The sequence below is a fragment of the Mytilus galloprovincialis genome, chromosome 2 (genome assembly GCF_965363235.1).
Source record: "Mytilus galloprovincialis chromosome 2, xbMytGall1.hap1.1, whole genome shotgun sequence".
In the NCBI taxonomy this organism is placed as follows: Eukaryota; Metazoa; Mollusca; class Bivalvia; order Mytilida; family Mytilidae; genus Mytilus; species Mytilus galloprovincialis.
The window spans coordinates 66,147,232-66,168,455 of NC_134839.1; the positions used below are offsets into that span (position 1 = coordinate 66,147,232).

General features: G+C 33.9%; 1 protein-coding gene across 2 annotated transcripts in view; it reads right to left on the reverse strand.

Moving 5' to 3' along the window:
- The window catches only part of LOC143064160 (membrane-associated transporter protein-like), a 55,099-nt gene that overhangs the window by 26,818 nt on the left and 7,057 nt on the right, over positions 1-21,224 (reverse strand). Inside the window, exons 1-3 of one of the 2 annotated variants that reach the window (XM_076236780.1) lie at positions 19,969-20,103; positions 9,619-10,775; positions 7,926-8,381 (exon numbers count right to left, since the gene is read on the reverse strand). In XM_076236780.1, coding sequence (XP_076092895.1) covers positions 7,926-8,381; positions 9,619-10,775; positions 19,969-19,982 — 1,627 coding nt within the window. In that variant the 5' untranslated portion in view covers positions 19,983-20,103. Of the gene's footprint in view, positions 1-7,925; positions 8,382-9,618; positions 10,776-19,968; positions 20,104-21,224 lie in introns of those variants that run through there. The other variant, XM_076236781.1, reaches the window with a different exon arrangement.

Below are 21,224 nucleotides of genomic sequence, written 5' to 3' on the forward strand. Positions count from 1 at the left end.
CCACCTGAAACATGAACACAATTAAAACACGATTTATTTCAAGTTGCAGCGTATACCCTGCGCATTAAAAGCGAATAGGTAACGAATAGGTAACAAGATTATTTACCGAGCACTGGAACGGGTACATGAGCGCTAATAGGGTAATTTCATCTCTAAGAACACATTGTTACCACCTGAGACATGAACACAATTAAAACACGATTTATTTCAAGTTGCAGCGTATACCCCGCGCATTAAAAGCGAATAGGTAACGAATAGGTAACAGGTTATTTACCGAGCGCTGGAACGGGTACATGCGCTCTAATGGGGTCATTTCATCTCTAAGAACACATTGTTACCACCTGAGACATGAACACAATTAAAACACGATTTATTTCAAGTTGCAGCGTATACCCTGCGCATTAAAAGCGAATAGGTAACGAATAGGTAACAGATTATTTACCGAGCGCTGGAACGGGTACATGCGTTCTAATGGGGTCATTTCATCTCTAAGAACACATTGTTACCACCAGACATGAACACAATTAAAACACGATTTATTTCAAGTTGCAGCGTATACCCCGCGCATTAAAAGCGAATAGGTAACGAATAGGTAACAGGTTATTTACCGAGCGCAGGAACGGGTACATGCGCTCTAATGGGGTCATTTCATCTCTAAGAACACATTGTTACCGTCTGAGACCTGGACATAATTGAAAATCCTTTTCTAACAGGTGAAACGTATAAAAAGATGTATTATAAGCGAATAGGTAACGAATAGGTAACGAATAGGTAACAGGGTATTAACCGAGCGCTGGAACAGGTACATGCGCGCTAATAGGGTCATTTCATCTCTAAGAACACATTCTTACCACCAGAGACCTGAACACAATTAAAAAACGATTTATTTTAAGGTGCACCGTATACCCCGCGCATTAAAAGCGAATAGGTAACGAATAGGTAACAGGTTATTTACCGAGCGCTGGAACGGGTACATGCGCTCTAATGGGGTCATTTCATCTCTAAGAACACATTGTTACCACCTGAGACATGAACACAATTAAAACACGATTTATTTCAAGTTGCAGCGTATACCCTGCGCATTAAAAGCGAATAGGTAACGAATAGGTAACAAGATTATTTACCGAGCACTGGAACGGGTACATGAGCGCTAATAGGGTAATTTCATCTCTAAGAACACATTGTTACCACCTGAGACATGAACACAATTAAAACACGATTTATTTCAAGTTGCAGCGTATACCCCGCGCATTAAAAGCGAATAGGTAACGAATAGGTAACTAATGGGTAACAGGGTATTAACCGAGCGCTGGAACGGGTACATGCGCGCTAATAGGGTCATTTCATCTCTAAGAACACATTCTTACCACCAGAGACCTGAACACAATTAAAAAACGATTTATTTCAAGGTGCACCGTATACCCCGCTCATTAAAAGCGAATAGGTAACGAATAGGTAACAGATTATTTACCGAGCGCTGGAACGGGTACATGCGCTCTAATGGGGTCATTTCATCTCTAAGAACACATTGTTACCACCAGACATGAACACAATTAAAACACGATTTATTTCAAGTTGCAGCGTATACCCCGCGCATTAAAAGCGAATAGGTAACGAATAGGTAACAGGTTATTTACCGAGCGCAGGAACGGGTACATGCGCTCTAATGGGGTCATTTCATCTCTAAGAACACATTGTTACCACCAGACATGAACACAATTAAAACACGATTTATTTCAAGTTGCAGCGTATACCCCGCGCATTAAAAGCGAATAGGTAACGAATAGGTAACAAATAGGTAACAGGTTATTTACCGAGCGCTGGAACGGGTACATGCGCTCTAATGGGGTCATTTCATCTCTAAGAACACATTGTTACCGTCTGAGACCTGGACATAATTGAAAATCCTTTTCTAACAGGTGAAACGTATAAAAAAATGTATTATAAGGGCCTTTTTCAAAAAATGTGGATTTTCTTGTACAATCAATATTTCTAAAAAAGTGTAAATATTTTTATCCAATTTTTAGATACACAATTTAGTTTTTGGTGTGTGTAACAAGTTCCAGCAAATTCAATATGAAATTTAGCTACAGAAATTGCTTCCAGTGGGTTTCAAAGGGTCCAAAAAACCCCAAAATTGCTTGTACGAAATTGAAAAACTAGTCTTTTTTAAATGCTGGTTTTAATACCCAGCGGAAATTATTATTTTTCTTTTGTTATTATGAATATATAGGTATCACTGCAGGTATGTATACACAAATACAGGGAATTATTAGATTGTATTAGCATTTTTTTTTACTTTTCATTTCGTACTTAAAAAAATGTCAACTACATAACACAAATGAAATAATGTTGCCAATAAACAACTGATTATATCCCTTGTAACTAAGGAAGTGCTCTCTACTTACTCTTCATCCTCTGATGACGTGCTTAAAGTTACAGGATGACATCATGGATTCATTTCATTATAGATTAGTTTTGGTGAGTACAAATTACTCCGTAATTTTATTCTATGTCAACTTTGTAACGGCAAAAACATTGATAAATTTTGGCATAAATATTTTTTTTTACATAAATCATTCAAAGTCTATAATACTGACTCTAATTCAATAAAAACCATTTATCTGGTAGTATTATGGTCAAGAAAAACATACAAAAACCACAAATAGGTCAACTACATAACGGTCAACTACATAACGCAGTGAATCGTTATGTAGTTGACAAAAAGCGTTATGTAGTTGACAATGCTGAATTAAATTCACTTTAAAATATATTTCTAAAAAGTGTTATTTTAAGATTTTTAACTGATTTGAAAAAAGTGTGATGATTTTTATGGAAATATATATCAAGCAAAATGTAAATATTATTAAAAAAAAATTAGGGACCGAAACTAAATCCGTTATGTAGTTGACATATGTCCCATACTTGTTTCTATGTTATTTTTTAAAATATTTTTGTAGTAGCATTTAAGATTGCATATTTTTATTTCAGGTTGTATTGTTGTTAAACTATAATTCAATTTCATATATTAAAGTCGAAAATTGAATTTTTTTTTGTATTGTTATTTCACAACTGAAATATCCACATTTTTTGAAAATGACCCATAAGCGAATAGGTAACGAATAGGTAACAGGGTATTAACCGAGCGCTGGAACGGGTACATGCGCGCTAATAGGGTAATTTCATCTCTAAGAACACATTGTTACCACCAGACATGAACACAATTAAAAAACAATTTATTTCAAGGTGCACCGTATACCCCGCGTATTAAAAGCGAATAGGTAACAGGTTATTTACCGAGCGCTGGAACGGGTACATGCGCTCTAATGGGGTCATTTCATCTCTAAGAACACATTGTTACCACCTGAGACATGAACACAATTAAAACACGATTTATTTCAAGTTGCAGCGTATACCCTGCGCATTAAAAGCGAATAGGTAACGAATAGGTAACAAGATTATTTACCGAGCACTGGAACGGGTACATGAGCGCTAATAGGGTAATTTCATCTCTAAGAACACATTGTTACCACCTGAGACATGAACACAATTAAAACACTATTTATTTCAAGTTGCAACGTATACCCCGCGCATTAAAAGCGAATAGGTAACGAATAGGTAACGAATGGGTAACAGGGTATTAACCGAGCGCTGGAACGGGTACATGCGCGCTAATAGGGTCATTTCATCTCTAAGAACACACTCTTACCACCAGAGACCTGAACACAATTAAAAAACGATTTATTTCAAGGTGCACCGTATACCCCGCTCATTAAAAGCGATTAGGTAACGAATAGGTAACAGATTATTTACCGAGCGCTGGAACGGGTACATGCGCTCTAATGGGGTCATTTCATCTCTAAGAACACATTGTTACCACCAGACATGAACACAATTAAAACACGATTTATTTCAAGTTGCAGCGTATACCCCGCGCATTAAAAGCGAATAGGTAACGAATAGGTAACAGGTTATTTACCGAGCGCAGGAACGGGTACATGCGCTCTAATGGGGTCATTTCATCTCTAAGAACACATTGTTACCGTCTGAGACCTGGACATAATTGAAAATCCTTTTCTAACAGGTGAAACGTATAAAAAGATGTATTATAAGCGAATAGGTAACGAATAGGTAACGAATAGGTAACAGGGTATTAACCGAGCGCTGGAACGGGTACATGCGCGCTAATAGGGTAATTTCATCTCTAAGAACACATTGTTACCACAAGACATGAACACAATTAAAAAACGATTTATTTCAAGGTGCACCGTATACCCCGCGCATTAAAAGCGAATAGGTAACGAATAGGTAACAGGTTATTTACCGAGCGCTGGAACGGGTACATGCGCTCTAATGGGGTCATTTCATCTCTAAGAACACATTGTTACCGTCTGAGACCTGGACATAATTGAAAATCCTTTTCTAACAGGTGAAACGTATAAAAAAATGTATTATAAGCGAATAGGTAACGAATAGGTAACAGGGTATTAACCGAGCGCTGGAACGGGTACAAGCGCGCTAATAGGGTAATTTCATCTCTAAGAACACATTGTTACCACCAGACATGAACACAATTAAAAAACAATATTTTTCAAGGTGCACCGTATACCCCGCGTATTAAAAGCGAATAGGTAACGAATAGGTAACAGGTTATTTACCGAGCGCTGGAACGGGTACATGCGCTCTAATGGGGTCATTTCATCTCTAAGAACACATTGTTACCACCTGAGACATGAACACAATTAAAACACGATTTATTTCAAGTTGCATCGTATACCCTGCGCATTAAAAGCGAATAGGTAACGAATAGGTAACAAGATTATTTACCGAGCACTGGAACGGGTACATGAGCGCTAATAGGGTAATTTCATCTCTAAGAACACATTGTTACCACCTGAGACATGAACACAATTAAAACACTATTTATTTCAAGTTGCAACGTATACCCCGCGCATTAAAAGCGAATAGGTAACGAATAGGTAACGAATGGGTAACAGGGTATTAACCGAGCGCTGGAACGGGTACATGCGCGCTAATAGGGTCATTTCATCTCTAAGAACACATTCTTACCACCAGAGACCTGAACACAATTAAAAAACGATTTATTTCAAGGTGCACCGTATACCCCGCTCATTAAAAGCGAATAGGTAACGAATAGGTAACAGATTATTTACCGAGCGCTGGAACGGGTACATGCGCTCTAATGGGGTCATTTCATCTCTAAGAACACATTGTTACCACCAGACATGAACACAATTAAAACACGATTTATTTCAAGTTGCAGCGTATACCCCGCGCATTAAAAGCGAATAGGTAACGAATAGGTAACAGGTTATTTACCGAGCGCAGGAACGGGTACATGCGCTCTAATGGGGTCATTTCATCTCTAAGAACACATTGTTACCGTCTGAGACCTGGACATAATTGAAAATCCTTTTCTAACAGGTGAAACGTATAAAAAGATGTATTATAAGCGAATAGGTAACGAATAGGTAACGAATAGGTAACAGGGTATTAACCGAGCGCTGGAACGGGTACATGCGCGCTAATAGGGTCATTTCATCTCTAAGAACACATTCTTACCACCAGAGACCTGAACACAATTAAAAAACGATTTATTTCAAGGTGCACCGTATACCCCGCGCATTAAAAGCGAATAGGTAACGAATAGGTAACAGGTTATTTACCGAGCGCTGGAACGGGTACATGCGCTCTAATGGGGTCATTTCATCTCTAAGAACACATTGTTACCGTCTGAGACCTGGACATAATCGAAAATCCTTTTCTAACAGGTGAAACGTATAAAAAAATGTATTATAAGCGAATAGGTAACGAATAGGTAACGAATAGGTAACAGGGTATTAACCGAGCGCTGGAACGGGTACATGCGCGCTAATAGGGTAATTTCATCTCTAAGAACACATTTTTACCACCAGAGACCTGAACACAATTAAAAACGATTTATTTCAAGGTGCACCGTATACCCCGCGCATTAAAAGCGAATAAGTAACGAATAGGTAACAGGTTATTTACCGAGCGCTGGAACGGGTACATGCGCTCTAATGGGATCATTTCATCTCTAAGAACACATTGTTACCATCAGAGATATGAATTTAATTGAAAATCCTTTTCTAAAAGGTGCAACGTACAACAAACGTACTATAAGTGAATAGGTAACGAATAGGTAACGAATAGGTAACAGGGTATTAACCGATCGCTGGAACGAGTACATATGCGCTTATAGGGGTATTTCATCTATAAGAACACATTATTACCACCAGAGATATGAACACAATTGGAAATCCTTTTCTAAAAGGTGCAACGTACAACAAACTTTTTAAAAGCGAAATAGTAACGAATATTTAACAGGGTATTATCCGACCGCTGGAACGGATACAAATGCACTTATAGAGTTATATCACCTCTAAGAGCCCAAATCTTCCACCAGAGACAACAAAACAATTGAACATCATGTTTTAAAAGGTGCTACGTAAGATACACGTATTATAAGCGAATTATAAGCGAGTGATGGAACGAATTAAACAAGGTAATAGCATGCTCCGAAACGATGTACACCCTGCTTACATGTTTAACTCTACCACATTATGTAAGTATGTGTCTGTCCCTAGACAAGAGCCTGAAATTAAGTAGTTATCCATTAAGTAGAAATCCCAACTCCAATGTTGCTCATCATTACTGTGAAGTTTCATGAAGTTTTGAGCATTTTTAGAATTTTGAAAATTTTGGTGTAGTTTCCATGGCAACATAGTAGTTCCAATGATCGCCAAAATCATCCAACACCTGTATATAGTGGGCACCTACATTGTTTTAAAATATGATGATTCTGAGTTGAAGCATATCCAAACAGTTCACCAAAAACCAAAAGCTCATTTTTTTCACAATTGTGCCGTTTCCATGGTAACGGCAGCCATATTAAACTATTCCATGCCATAATTAAAAAGGGGGAAGGATATTAAAAATCAAATAAGTAACGAATAGGTAACGAATAGGGAATAGGGAATAGGTAACGAATAGGTAACGAATAGGGAATAGGGAATAGGTAACGAATAGGCAACGAATAGGGAATAGGGAATAGGTAACGAATAGGTAACGAATAGGGAATAGGGAATAGGTAACGAATAGGTAACGAATAGGGAATAGGGAATAGGTAACGAATAGGCAACGAATAGGGAATAGGGAATAGGTAACGAATAGGGAATAGGGAATAGGTAACCAACTTGACGCCCATGATTATTGAAGATGTGCCACCAGGATCGAATTCTCCTTCTTGCTGCCAAAGGGACATTTATGGCTTCTGTGACAGAATACACCATAACAAAAGGCAAACGATGATGAACTTCCGAATTTTGGACATGTCCATGAAGATTTGACAAAGTATACAATTTGGTCATTTACGATAATTACTTTTCCAGCAAATTGAATATCATCATTTACACCGAACAAGGACATAAAAGATAAAAGATGGTCCATAAACAAAAAAGAAGAATCAACAAATGAGCTATGAGCAAATTCTCACTAATGATACCTGCTATGAGTATTTGATCAACATGCAAGACATTGATGAGCGATTAGTTATGAGCATAAAAGTTGGATGTCCGTCTGCACCATGTTTCATCACATTTTTCAACAAATAGCCTCATAAAATTTGGTAACAATCTTCATGTGGACATGTTTAACAATGTAATATGATTCTAAATTCAACGCGCATAAAAGGTACATGTCATATATGTGGCAAGAAGGTATCTCTTTGTTTAAAATAAAAGTTAGTGATAACTTTTGTTTAAAATGTTTCATTTTAATTTTTAACTTGTCATGTGCCGAATCTTATCAAAGTGTGAATTAAGGGTGGAGTCATACTAGCCGAACATTATGATGCTTGGTAAAATATTAGATTATTTACTTACTAAACATCTCTACAAGCTTTTCAATAAATATAGAGTAAATTCCACAAGCCAGTGAGTACAAAGACATTCCGAATGATCCTACCCGGACTCCCTCGTCGTATAGCTGATGTTCCCTGCTTCCAACTGGTGCCTTAGGGTCTCCTCCATAGACAGCTTGTCCAACAAAATCAGTGAAAAACAATGAATAACAGACTAGTGACATCCAGCTGAACAAATTAGTTAGGCATAATATCAACAAAGATTTTGGCATACGAACTATGGACAGTAAATACGTTTTCAAACTAACTTCTGTTGATATAAAAATAGATTGTCTTCTCATTTCGTCGTCTATTCTGTCAAATTCGGCCTCCAAGACTTGACCTTTCTCTATTTCTTCATCATTTTCTAGGATTCTAGGAAGACCTTGAAGTTCTGATTTGTTGACAGGATCAGATTTGTCGTATGGTAAGTGATTGCCTTGCAAAAAATATATTAAATAGAATTAGGTAGATTTGGTATTAGTGCCAGTGAGACAACTTTCCATCCAAGTAACAATGTGTAAACGTTTAATTATTATAGGTCAAAGTACGGCCTTTTTATATGGATATATCAGCAACAAATTAAAGTTACAATAACCAATTGATGTTTGTCTAACTTCTGTCTTTTAATATGCTCTTTTCAATGCCGAATGGATAGACTAGTATATGTGATCGATTGGTTTGTTGTGGCATGGTATTATAAGTCAATGGGCGATATGTCAGTTTCGAACTGCATCTGAATATCGCAAAAACAGATATTTATGTAGCATGTATCGTCGATTAACTGATTGTTATATTGAGCTTTTAAACCAAACGTAAAAAACGACGAACTTGCAATTTAGATATATGAAAAATAGCCGTCAAAATAGAAACAAGATTTAAAACGATGGACGGAACGACAAATAGACGGACCGACGGATGGACAGACGATCAAGGATAACATTTAATGACCCCGCCATAAACATACGCATTTGCTTTTTTTAAAAGCTTGAAACCATGACGTGTAAATCTTTAAATATGTAAAATATTTTCGAATGTGGTATGTTACAAATCCTTTGTAAATAAATACTCTAAAGAAGAAAATACAGAAACACAAACTTCTCTGAAATATCCTTTTCTTGTCCTAACAAACTACAGTATCTTGTAAACAGTTTAATTCACCTTTAGCAATAAACTCATCACAGATACCAGGACTAAATTTTATATATACGCCAGACGCGCGTTTCGTCTACAAAAGATTTATCAGTGACGCTCGAATAAAAAAAGTTTAAAAAAAAAGCCAAATAAAGTACGAAGTTGAAGAGCATTGAGATCTAAAATGCCTAAAAGTGTTGCCAAATACAGCTAAGGTAATCTATGTTTGAGGTAGAAAAGCCTTAGTATTTCAAAAAATTCAAAATTTTGTGAACAGTTAATTTATAAATATAACAATATCAATGATAATTCATGTCAACACAATAAAGTGCTGACTACTGGGCTTGTGATACCCTAGGGGAAATAAATCTCCACCAGCAGTGGCATCGACCAAGTGGTTGTAAATAAACTCATCACAGATGGCAATAGTTTTCATCTCAGGGAAAAGAAACTTTCTTCTAGACGCTCCATAACCATTCAACAAGTGTATACATTTTGGTAATTCAAATGAAAAAACTGAGTACATTTTAAAAGATACATACCATTTTGTTTTGCAAATCTTCCATTTTCCTTAGGAAAGCTTCCATAAGTTGGCTTATAATCAAATGTTTTTCCTTTGGCTTCGTCTTCGAAATCGTCATCGCTAGAATCGTTGGTAAATTTTTGATACCTTGACTTTCCTTTCCTCTTTCTTTTCTTTTGTAACTTTTCTACAGTGACTTTTTTATCACTTAAAGGAACTTCTTTAAAACTGGTTATTGTTAAAGCAACGCAAAGAACGAAAAATATTAGTACAACTGCAAATACGATACGAACATGTGCCTCCAAACCATCTAATTGTCCAGACCCATTCCAATTTATCCCACCCATTATGTAACCAACACTACCACCGAATCCCGCCATAATCGTGAAGGAAGTGAGTCCTGCGGAGTGATCTTCTGGAACACAGACATCAAGTAGATATGAACGACATGGCGACTGTGCTGCATCACAACAGAAATCTAGGAGTGCAACGCCTATAATAGTTAAAACGATTCCATATACATGGTTTTCTGGTATTTTTATAAAATGAAAAAAGCCAGAGGAATGTTCAGATTTATTAGAGCCACCATAATAAAATGTCTTATTATTGTTTATATTTTGAAAGTCAAATGCTTCTTCGCATTCTTTACTGGAATTCAGCACTAGTGTATTGTTAAGCAATGTACAGTTTGTCAGCAAGAAATCCTTTATAGAGGCAGTTCCTTTGTCACCAAGTTTCAATCCAAAATATTCCCCATTTGGAACTAACAGAAGTCCAAATATAATTCCTACAGATAATATTAAAATAAACGGCCGTCTACGTCCAAACTGGACTCTGCACCTATCACTAAGTGATCCGAATAATGGAACAAGAAAGAAGCCTAGAAATGGGCTAGCACACCATATCAATGTCATTAAAGAAGCAGGTACACCTAGTTTCAATAAGATTGGTGACACAAAAGCAGTTTCTGCCGCGTAACATAGTTCTATACCACATACGACAGCACTTAGTCGTAAAAGCTGCATGCGACTTTTTCTTTTATGTATCCACGACGAATCTTCTCCAAACTTTGTGAACGATTCGATTCCTTCGCCAACAGTCTGGATATAGATGTCAGCATTTTCACGCAGTCTTTTCAATGTTTGTATAGATGACGTAAGAAGGCCAATTGACATACTGTAATAAAAAAAAAACAAATCATGTATAAGATATAGGTATATACTCAGACTATCTTAGCAGTATAACTAAACAATGATGCATGAGATACAGGTATATAATCAGACTATCTTAGCAGTATAACAAAACAATGATGCATGAGATACAGGTATATACTCAGACTATCTTAGCAGTATAACAAAACAATGATGCATGAGATACAGGTATATACTCAGACTATCTTAGCAGTATATCAAACAATCATGTATAAGTTACCGGTATAAACTAAGACTATCTTAGCAGTATAACAACCCAATCATGTATAAGATACTGGTATAAACCCAAACTATCTTCACAGTCGGTTATTTCCGAGAAAGCAAAACGTTTTCTATTGTAAACTACTGTTATTGAACTAAATTTTGGAATCAGCAAAAATGGTCATGAAGTTTAAAGTTTATAAGGAATAATCTCAATCATATGATGACATTTATCGATCGCTCGTATTGTTTAACAATATACTAGGTGGGTAGGAGTTTATTCACAAGTTGTTAATTCTTTTAGTCTTTATTTTTGAATGACAGCTTTATATTTTCAATTTGAATACGTTAGACATTAATCTGATAAGAAAATAACAAAATGATGTTCAAGTCCCTCGTATCGGAAACAATTTGCTATGTTTAACAGTGCTACGGAATTGAACTGATCTTCTTCCGTGTAGTAGGTATGCTAATCAGCGACACAATTTTATTGTTGGAAATAAATTGAAGGACTCTCCATAAATAAACACGTCCAATTAAATCCCACTGATTACTTTCAATTAAATAAATTGACTGTTATGATGAAGCTCTTCTGGTATTTCATATACCAATCATAGAAAGCAGATTGAGTTAGGTTATTGAAAGGTTTTCATGTCTAAACTTGACTTTTTGGTACTATCAAATTAAAGCAATAATATTGTTATTTGTCTGTTTGTCTTTTTCTTTTTTAGTCATGACGTTGTCACTTTATTTTCGATCTATGAGTTAGAATGTGCCTCTGGTATCAGCTTCCACCCCTCTTTGGTGGAACATTTTTTGGAAGTCCCTGTTAAGATAATAATTGACTTTTTATAAACTAGACAAAATTCACAAATTGAAACATGTGATATTTTACATATTCGGTATTCTTTTTATAACATGAAGAAAATTTTTTTTTTCCAAACATGTATCCTAAAAATAGAAAGAAAGTCAGAATTCATATGCTGATTATAAATATTATGTGAAATCTAAAAGGTCGGTTTCGTGTTCATTTAAATTTGCTGATGGATAAAAATATGTTTATGAAGCGAAACATCACTCGGCTCTTGTTAAGAGCTCTATGACTTGCATGATAGTAAAAGGGAAGGCTACAAAGCAATTCTGCTTTTTCGTGGAAAACAAAACATTAACGTAGATTTTACATCATGCTGATCATTTTAATGATAAAATTGATTAATTCAAAGTATATTAACTTATATTTCCTGTAACAATTTGACACTATTGGTTTTGATTATTATGGTGTGAATGTGAAGGAAGATCAGGTTTTAAATGCGATACACAACATCATTGAGTTATAAGCGCCCAATTTCAAAATTAGTTATGCAGAAATTCATGATGTGTCTACTCTTCAGTTATTCGTTTATTTTATTGAGGGGATTTTTTGCAGCTTAATAAAATTCAACCTAAAAGATTTGTCAATGAAGTGTGCTGATGGTTTGTACCACAGGATTGTATATGTGTCTGGTGGGGTTAGAGCTATAGGTTCTTGATAACTGCTGACTAGCCTGCTTTGCAGATGAAAATGAGGCTAAGTGTTTAAGTCTTTCTGCAAGTACATGACCTCTACACTATTTAAGACTTTTACAATGTCTCCCCGCGGTTGAACATGGTAGCTAGTATCTAACCTGGTAGGCATTATTTAAGAGGATGTCGGAGCAGCAAGTGCCCTAGAGATGCGGTGTGTAGGCCAATCGGCGGGTAAACCTTTTCCCAACTTATGATGAATAGCACCACTGCCTTTTGGTGAGATTTGGGAATGCCAAAATCTGTGGGAGTACACCCTGAAAGAAAAGCCGGGAAGATGGAGATCGCCATCCATAGGTAGTAATTTGTTAGCTACTCTGTTTAAAAATAACAAGCTTTTTAAAAGACTGTAATGAATTGATAGTATAGAAATAAAGAAACTAAAAAAGCAGAAAAAAATGGAGGGTCCGTGTGCTTGTTTTCGAGATATAAGCCATTGAAAATTTGGCGGGAAATAATTCTCTCTAGCGTTTTCATACATTTAACATTGGCACCTTTTTTGGATCAAAAGCTATGAAAAAATAACAAGGATTTTATAAGATTTTGAAATATGGCTTTTTAAACTTTATGTAATTAAATTATGAAAAGAAAAATAGGGGTTAGTGGGCAATTTTTTTTTAATGGAAATACATGGATAAAACCAGAGGAATCCGAAAATCTGTCAAAATTTCACAAAATAGAGGAGCAAACATCCTTAAGTACCAGAACACGAGTTATGTATTGTTATTGGTGATCTGAATGCAAAGAATGCATGAATGGTTTACTTATTGGAGGGTCTTTATTTTCGCACAAGAAATACACAATCTTGCATGGAACTCACCAAATGACAGGGATATCAGCATAAGAAACCAAACAATACAAAATATCATTGAGAAACAACGACAACCTTAGTCCAAATCTAAATGAACATTGGAACAATGTAAAAAAAATGTTAAATGATGCAGCTGCTTATGGACTTGGAATTAGAAAGAGTACAAAGAAAATGTGGGTTTCAGATACAACCTTGAATGTTATAGAAAAGAGAAGATTTACAAAAAGTAAGTGCCATCAGATATGATCGGAAAGGTTGCAAGTAAAGCTACAAAAAAAATATACTCCGATATAAATGAAGAAATTAAAAACAAGTCTTGGGAAGACAAACTGCAATATATTAAAGGGTTGGCCAATGAAGCAGAAGAGGCTTGCAAACATGGAGAACTAAGTTTTGTATATAAGATCACTCACTAAGTAACAGCAATGATACACCAGTGTTTAGCAAGAAATTGAATGGCGAGGTAAATATTATTATCGGAGTCACAGAAACTTAAAAGATGAACAGAGCTCTCTTTGAACAATAGACAAATCAGCACAATTTGATAACACCGAAGAGAATATAGAAATAGATATACCAGAGGATAACACCGAACTCTCTGGATCACTACAAAGTATCCTCCTGGACCACTAAAGAGTATACTCCTGGATCACAACAGAGTACATACATTTGTATCCTTTCAGACATGTGACAAAACCAAAAATTGAGAAATAAAAAACACAATGTATATTAGTCTGGTTAATGAAAGAAGTAGGTCCGGTAAGGGCCGATTTTTGCCTCAAATTTCAGGTTCATTTGACAAAAGATTTTAGACATTTTTGAACACTTATGTGTCTATTTCCGTTGATTCAATTAGTTTATGTGAAATATTTTAACTGAGTTACTCATTAAAAACGATCCGATTCTAGCTTAAATATGAAAAATATATTAAATATGCAAACAAATGTCACTTTTCAGATGTTTTTTTTTGGTCAAAAATGAAAGTTGCCGCATCCGTGTTCATCCTCAACATTCATATATGTTATGTATCATCATCAAATGCAACTTGCATTTAAATATTGAAAATGAACACAAATGCGGTTACTTTCATTTAAGACGAAAACCGTCTAAAATTTGACTAAAATGCTAAAATTATGAAGATTTTATTAATTAAGCACGACTTAATGATGCTAGTACCCGATATATGTGCATTGCATTGTCAAAAACAGCCCATATTTATGTAGCAGAATCATTCTAATTTCCAATATATAACTAAAAGTTTACATTTTAACAATTTTGTGAAACTTCTATATTTTGGGGCCAAAAAGGAGTCTTACTGGAACTACTCCTTTAAATGTGAGTTGTAGGAAGGCAGTTCTTGATGATAAATTAACCTAGGACATCACCATAAAAAATCATGCATATGATGTGACAAACACGTTAATAACCTTTTACTTGTTTCTTAGTGTCTTTCAACTTTTCTACTTCTAGGCAATGATTTTCTTGTGTTTCTGCATATTTTTTTGTTGATCAAAAGATTTTATATTCAAAATGAATGATTTGATTACGAAGACATTATTAGATTTTTTCAGACATTCCTAGACGCTAATCCTCTAATTACAATCAGCAACGAGAAAAATAATGGAAAATATTTCTTTCAAATGTAAATGAAGACTACAAAGAAAGTGTCGTAACAAAGGATAGAGAATTACAGAATTACAGAATCTTAGTTCATACATTTCCAGAATGAAATTCGTAGGAGGGTAGATAAAAAAAACTTGTTTATGCATTTGAAAAACAATTTATTTGGCGATATTACACATATAACAATAACATTTTATTGAGAACCGACCCACTTGAAATGACTAATCTTAGATATTTTGATTGTCACTAATCGTATTTCACTTGCTATAACTGATGAGACTTTTGTCCCTTCTATTATCGGTATATAATACTTCAAGTCAACGTGTCAATTAATTATAAGGCGCTGGTTAAGGGAAATGTCGATTTTCAATTGATGAGGAAAATCTGCATTCATCAAGTTTCTTGAGGTCTTAGTATACATAAACTAGTTGGTACCGATACCTTGTGTATATTGTCACTTTTCTTCATTATCAACTTCGGCATAAAATATTTTGTCCTTTTAGTTCAGATCATTTCTACGTGACTTTGATAAATTCTGACATTCTTTAACTATTTGTTTCTTCAATTGGTAGGCTTAAAATTTCTAATAACTGTATTTGCATTTATATTGTAAACGTTTGGATGATTTCACATACTTTCAAATTCAGTCCTGGCAAAATTTATTTAGTCCTTAACATTTCACTGTAATGAATACCTTAAAAGCGTATAAAGATATCCTTACAATCAAAATTATATTTTTGGGGTTCAGAAATACCACACAAAAACCTTTTTCTAAATCATATCAACACATAGATTATCAGCATTCAAACACTGAACAGTTACTGTGAAACAACATACCGAAGCGGCGGTGTGAATCAGATGTGAACATCAAATTTTTTTCAAAAACCTGACATACAAATTCAATCAAAGCTCTACTGACCTCGTGCTATAGTATAATATTAGTTACACAGTGTTCAATTGTCCTAATTCGAGAATTTTATTGACCCGATAAATTCAGTATTAGGACAATTGAACACTGTGTAACGAATTTATCCTGATTTTGTTATATTACATATCATAATATTTAAATATAATACTAGGACAATATCAACCAAATATATTTTAGATATTTAATCTAAAACTGTGAAAAATTCAAAATATTAGGACTTATATAATCAACTCAAATTTTCTTTTTTTTATTAGGTCAATGTTATAAGGGAGATAATTCCAATTGACGTTATAAACAAGGGAGATAATTCCAATTGACGTAATAAAAAATTGTACTAAAATTTATTAAGACAATATCAGCCAATCAAATTGCGAGAAATTACTTTAAATCAGGATAAAATGTTTTATTCTATACCCTTTCCACTAGTATCCCTCATTCTACGTTGAAGAATTCGTCCAACTTTGATTTATAAAAACAAGTATTGGCAATATATAGTCAGATACACATAACTTAATTTAGAAAGAATAAATTATACTTTGTAAAATAATTATCTGACCATCTTCATGATGCATGATTTCTTTGTTATTTTAAATTAAAATTTTTTTTTTACGTTTGGCGGACGTGTTTTTTTTTTTTTTTTTTTTTTTTTTTTTTACAGAAAATCATCATCCCGAAGAGTTTCAACTAGGCTCTGTCATCTGACTTGTCTCTATTTTCATTTGAGACTTCCGATTTAATACTTGAACTTCACGAGATAACTGTTATGAATGTAGTATTATCCTTTAATAACATTAACGGTACCAATTTGTGAGTTCAAGATTAGCATTTCGACAATAAGTATATCTTCAGTGATATGTTCCAACTGTCGTTAATATTATTTGATAATTAATTTCATCCTCTTTTCCAGATTGTGATATCCCTGAACCTATGAGCAACACAGTACAAAATTTGGAACAGGATCATTGTGCTTACACCTCCTTTGAACATGCGTTCATCCCCGATTTTGGTGCGGTTTGTGTTGATCAGTTAATTTTCAATGTAGTGCTTTGTAAATGTTGTGTGTCGGTTTGTCGTTTTTCGGTGTTGTTTATTTTTCTTCTACGTTGGATTGTTCGTTGTCCTTTTTGGCAATCAAAACACTTATGTTCCAACATCTGCTTATAGGAATAGTTGTTGTTTTATCATTATTCTAGTGTTGTATATTAAGTATGGATTTAAATATCTTCAAACCTTTCTACATGCAAAACATTTCGTGATGATTGGCATTAAACTTAATAGGAACTGCAACCTATGAGTGAAAATATCGAACCCATTTCTCATTTGGATTGAACAATACAAACCTGTTTAACCTTTTCATTGTCATCTATTTGTTACAAAGTCTATTAATTTATACAAATGATTGCAAAATAACGATTTGGTTTAATCTTAGTTTTGCAGAGGACATGAGCGGCAATATATCATTGTTTAGAATGAAAGGTAATAGCTTTGTTATTGAGCTAATCAAGCAACTTAGCGCAAAATGCCAAGAAAATTTGTGTTGAGAGATAAATGATAGTTAATTGATACAATAATTCATCTGTCAAGAAGAGGCAATTGGAACAGAGATGAAATTTTATTCAAAGTAATTGCCGTCTCCTTTCTTTTTCTTCATTTTGTTTTTTATCTGCCTGTGACAATTAAAAAGACCGTATCTACGATTCCCACAGAATAGGTTGACATTTTTTAAAAGATAAAGTATATAATACATGAATGGAAGATATTTTAGTGCCCATCTTAAGTTTGAGCGACTAGAATTTGTATTGGTACAACAAAAATCATGTTTATAAAATGGTTATTAAAGGTACCAGGTTTATAATTTAATACTCTATACGCGCGTTTCGTCTACAAAAGACTTAATATCAGTCATGCTCGGATCAAAACAGTTATATAGCCAAAAAGTACAAAGTTGAAGAGCATTGAGGATCCAAAATTTAAAAAATGTGCCAAATGCGGCTAAGGTCATTAATGTCTGGATTATGAAAATCCTTAATTTTTCGAAAAATTCAAAGTTTTGTTAACAGGAAATTTATAAAAACACCGAAGTACTGACAACGGGGCTGGTGATACCATCGGGGACGAAACGTCAACCAGCAATGGCATCGACCCAGTAGTGTAAATGGTTATAAAGGTAAAATAACAAAAATTACTGAACTCTGAGGGAAATTCAAAACGAATGGATAACTGTCATATTCTTGACCTTGTAAAGGCATTTACTTATGTGAAAAATGGTGGATTAATCCTGGTTTTATAGCTATCATAACATTTTAGTTGTATGACAGTTGCTTAAATAAAGCTTCATATCTTATGTTTCTTTGTCTTATGTCATTTATTAATGGGTTCATTTGATGACATTAAAAGTTTGTGAGGAACTTCATCTTCTTCTTAAAATAACAATTGTCCCTTCCGGGTGTAATCAACCATTTTTCTAAATGCCTGTACCAAGTCAGGAGTAAGACAGTTGTTATCCATTCGTTTGATGTGTTTGAGCTTTGGATTTTACCATTTGATGAGGAACTTTCTGTTTTGAACTCCTTGGAGTTCGGTATTTGTGTTATTTTTACTTTTTTCCATGCAAAGACAGATTTCAATATCAATCATTACCAATTTACATACATGATACTATTACTTTGAAAGTGTAACAATTCTCCTAATTGGTTAATAAAATCATTCGAAAAACAGTGCATCAGACAAATGAAATGGATTGAATTCGAATGATGATGTGAAATAAAAGTTATTTATACTAAATTTGAAAAGACAAAACAACATAATTATGCTTTTAAAAAAAGGCGAAAGATACCAAAGGGATATTCAAACTCATAAGTCGAAAGAAACTGACAATGCCATTACAAAAAAACATAGGGTCAAAAGATAAACAACAGTATACAAAACAAAACATAGAAAACCAACAAAAAAAAATACCCAAAACGAACACTCCAAAAGAAAAACACGTGGTGGTATTGGGTGCACAGAAAGGGTAAGCATATCTAGGTCATCGCTCGAGGCTTGGATATACATTTTTGCAGAGCTAATGCACTCTATTCTAACAGATAATCAAACATTAGTGTTCATGCATTTGTTTACTTTCATCAGAAATCTGAAAGTAGCATGAAACATTTTTTTTCTCTCAGTCATATCTTTATAATTGTACGTTTAAGCAATTTGGAGGTTTCACCACCAAACATAATTTTCATAGATACTTCATTACTATTATTATAAAGTTAGTATGAAAGTCGCAGAAAAAGGCCTGATAATGGGAGTGTACTTATTCAAGAAACATTTTGTCTATGAACCTTTATTGAGTAAAGATAGACCAATATACTTAATTTGACAGCAAATCATAACGGCAAATATGCTATACGGTATTTAAAACAATACAATTGTGCCTGTTTGATTCATTCCATTTCCTTCCATTTATTCCAGTTTCAAGAAAAATGTTTTGTCTATTTCCACTTGTGTTTTAATTGGGGAAAGATAAGTATACATAACTTTTGTTTCATTTAACCATAAGATATTGTCAGAATTTTTTGCAAATGTCAGATCTTATGTTAAATTTACTTTCAAATTGTTTTGTTTCAAGTTAAGAATTTGACATGTGGTGATTGAGCGTGTATATCGTTTCGAAAAACATTGAAAAACCATGGAAATTTCAAATGTTGTGAATACGACATCTATTGCTTGATTCGGTAATACATTTCATGAAACGTAAAAAATTGTAACACATTCAAAGTTGCCATAATGAATTTTCCATGTTAAGTTACATTTTGCAGATGTACAAATTTCAAACAAGGCTATATTTGTAGCTGGCATCATTGATGGTGGTACGGTATCTGATGTTATGTGGACTTGACTACTTCAATGAAGTAAGATCGTTTCGTTCGTTAGTAACGTTTCTCTAAAATCATTCACAACTCAGATTGTACCATTGAAATATTGTAAAAATTAAAGATGAAAAAGAAATATTAAATATCAGTTAAATTATTTATTTGACCTTACCTATTTTCTTTCATGTTTGTAGTTATGCTCTTTCAATGACTTTTATCTAAACATTTGTAAACAATCATAGAAAAAATATCCAATTGACTCGTATATGTATATTTATAGAAGAGTTCACCATATGGTACAGACTGACACTATTTCACACATCATATATTTTACATACTTATTTGTTCAAATTCAATTCAATCTGACATTATGTTGTAATATAATCGATGTATAATTGTACTATTCAATTACAAAATAAAAAGTTTCGATAATGATGAAATAGGGAATAATGTAATGAATTATATTTGTATCTAATGATAATCTTTAGTTTTTAATGATTACTTTAATGTCCCGTCTACTAAAGTAGGTGATACATTTATGATGATCATGTATGTGCGTCCGTTCGTCTGTCCGTCCATCTCATTCTAGATTAAAGTTTTGGTACATCGTAGTTAACCAATAAAAAAGGGACGAAGAACCAGAGGGACAGTCAAACTTATAGATCGAAAATAGACTGACAACGCCTTGGTTAAAAATAAAAAGACGAACAGACAAATAATAGTACACAAAACACCAATAATTTTTGGTCATATTTTCTTGAAACTTAGAACAGATGTTTATTATAATGTTGAATTTATTCAAACATATAACATATTAAGGTTTTAACCCAGATTTTGATGTTCACAATCTGTGACATTAGGAAAGGGGAATGGGTTTCTTTTGGACACATTTTCTTGCTGATAATATTCTTTTGCATACTGTGTCTAAATAATGAAAGGTCATCATACAATGTTACCTATTTCTTTTCTTTCTTTTCTTATTCTTTTTTAAGTTCTAGTATTTAAAATAAATATTATATGCACTACATTTTTCTCTTTTTATACCTTACTTCTTTGGAAAGAAAAAACATTTTACAATCAAGAGCCTCATGTCGCTAATATGATAGCTGATGTGTCTAGTCTGTAGGAAATTAAATTGTTAACCTGATTATTTCGTTAAGGTAAATACAATAACTCCTGTTACAAATAATTTAATACCAAACAAACTTGTGCTGCAGTTAGAGTATTAAAAAACTAGACTGATGAAAACTCCTGCGAAAAAAAACAAACGTGATTGATGTCAGGTTCAAACTAAATGTGTCGAAAACCGTATCAAATCAATCTCGATATGTGTATTGCATGGAAATCTTTTATAGCTTACCTTATATCATTGAAGAGTGAACAGTGACCTAAAAATCCCTTTAATGTCTGTTTGTCTGTGGTTAATTA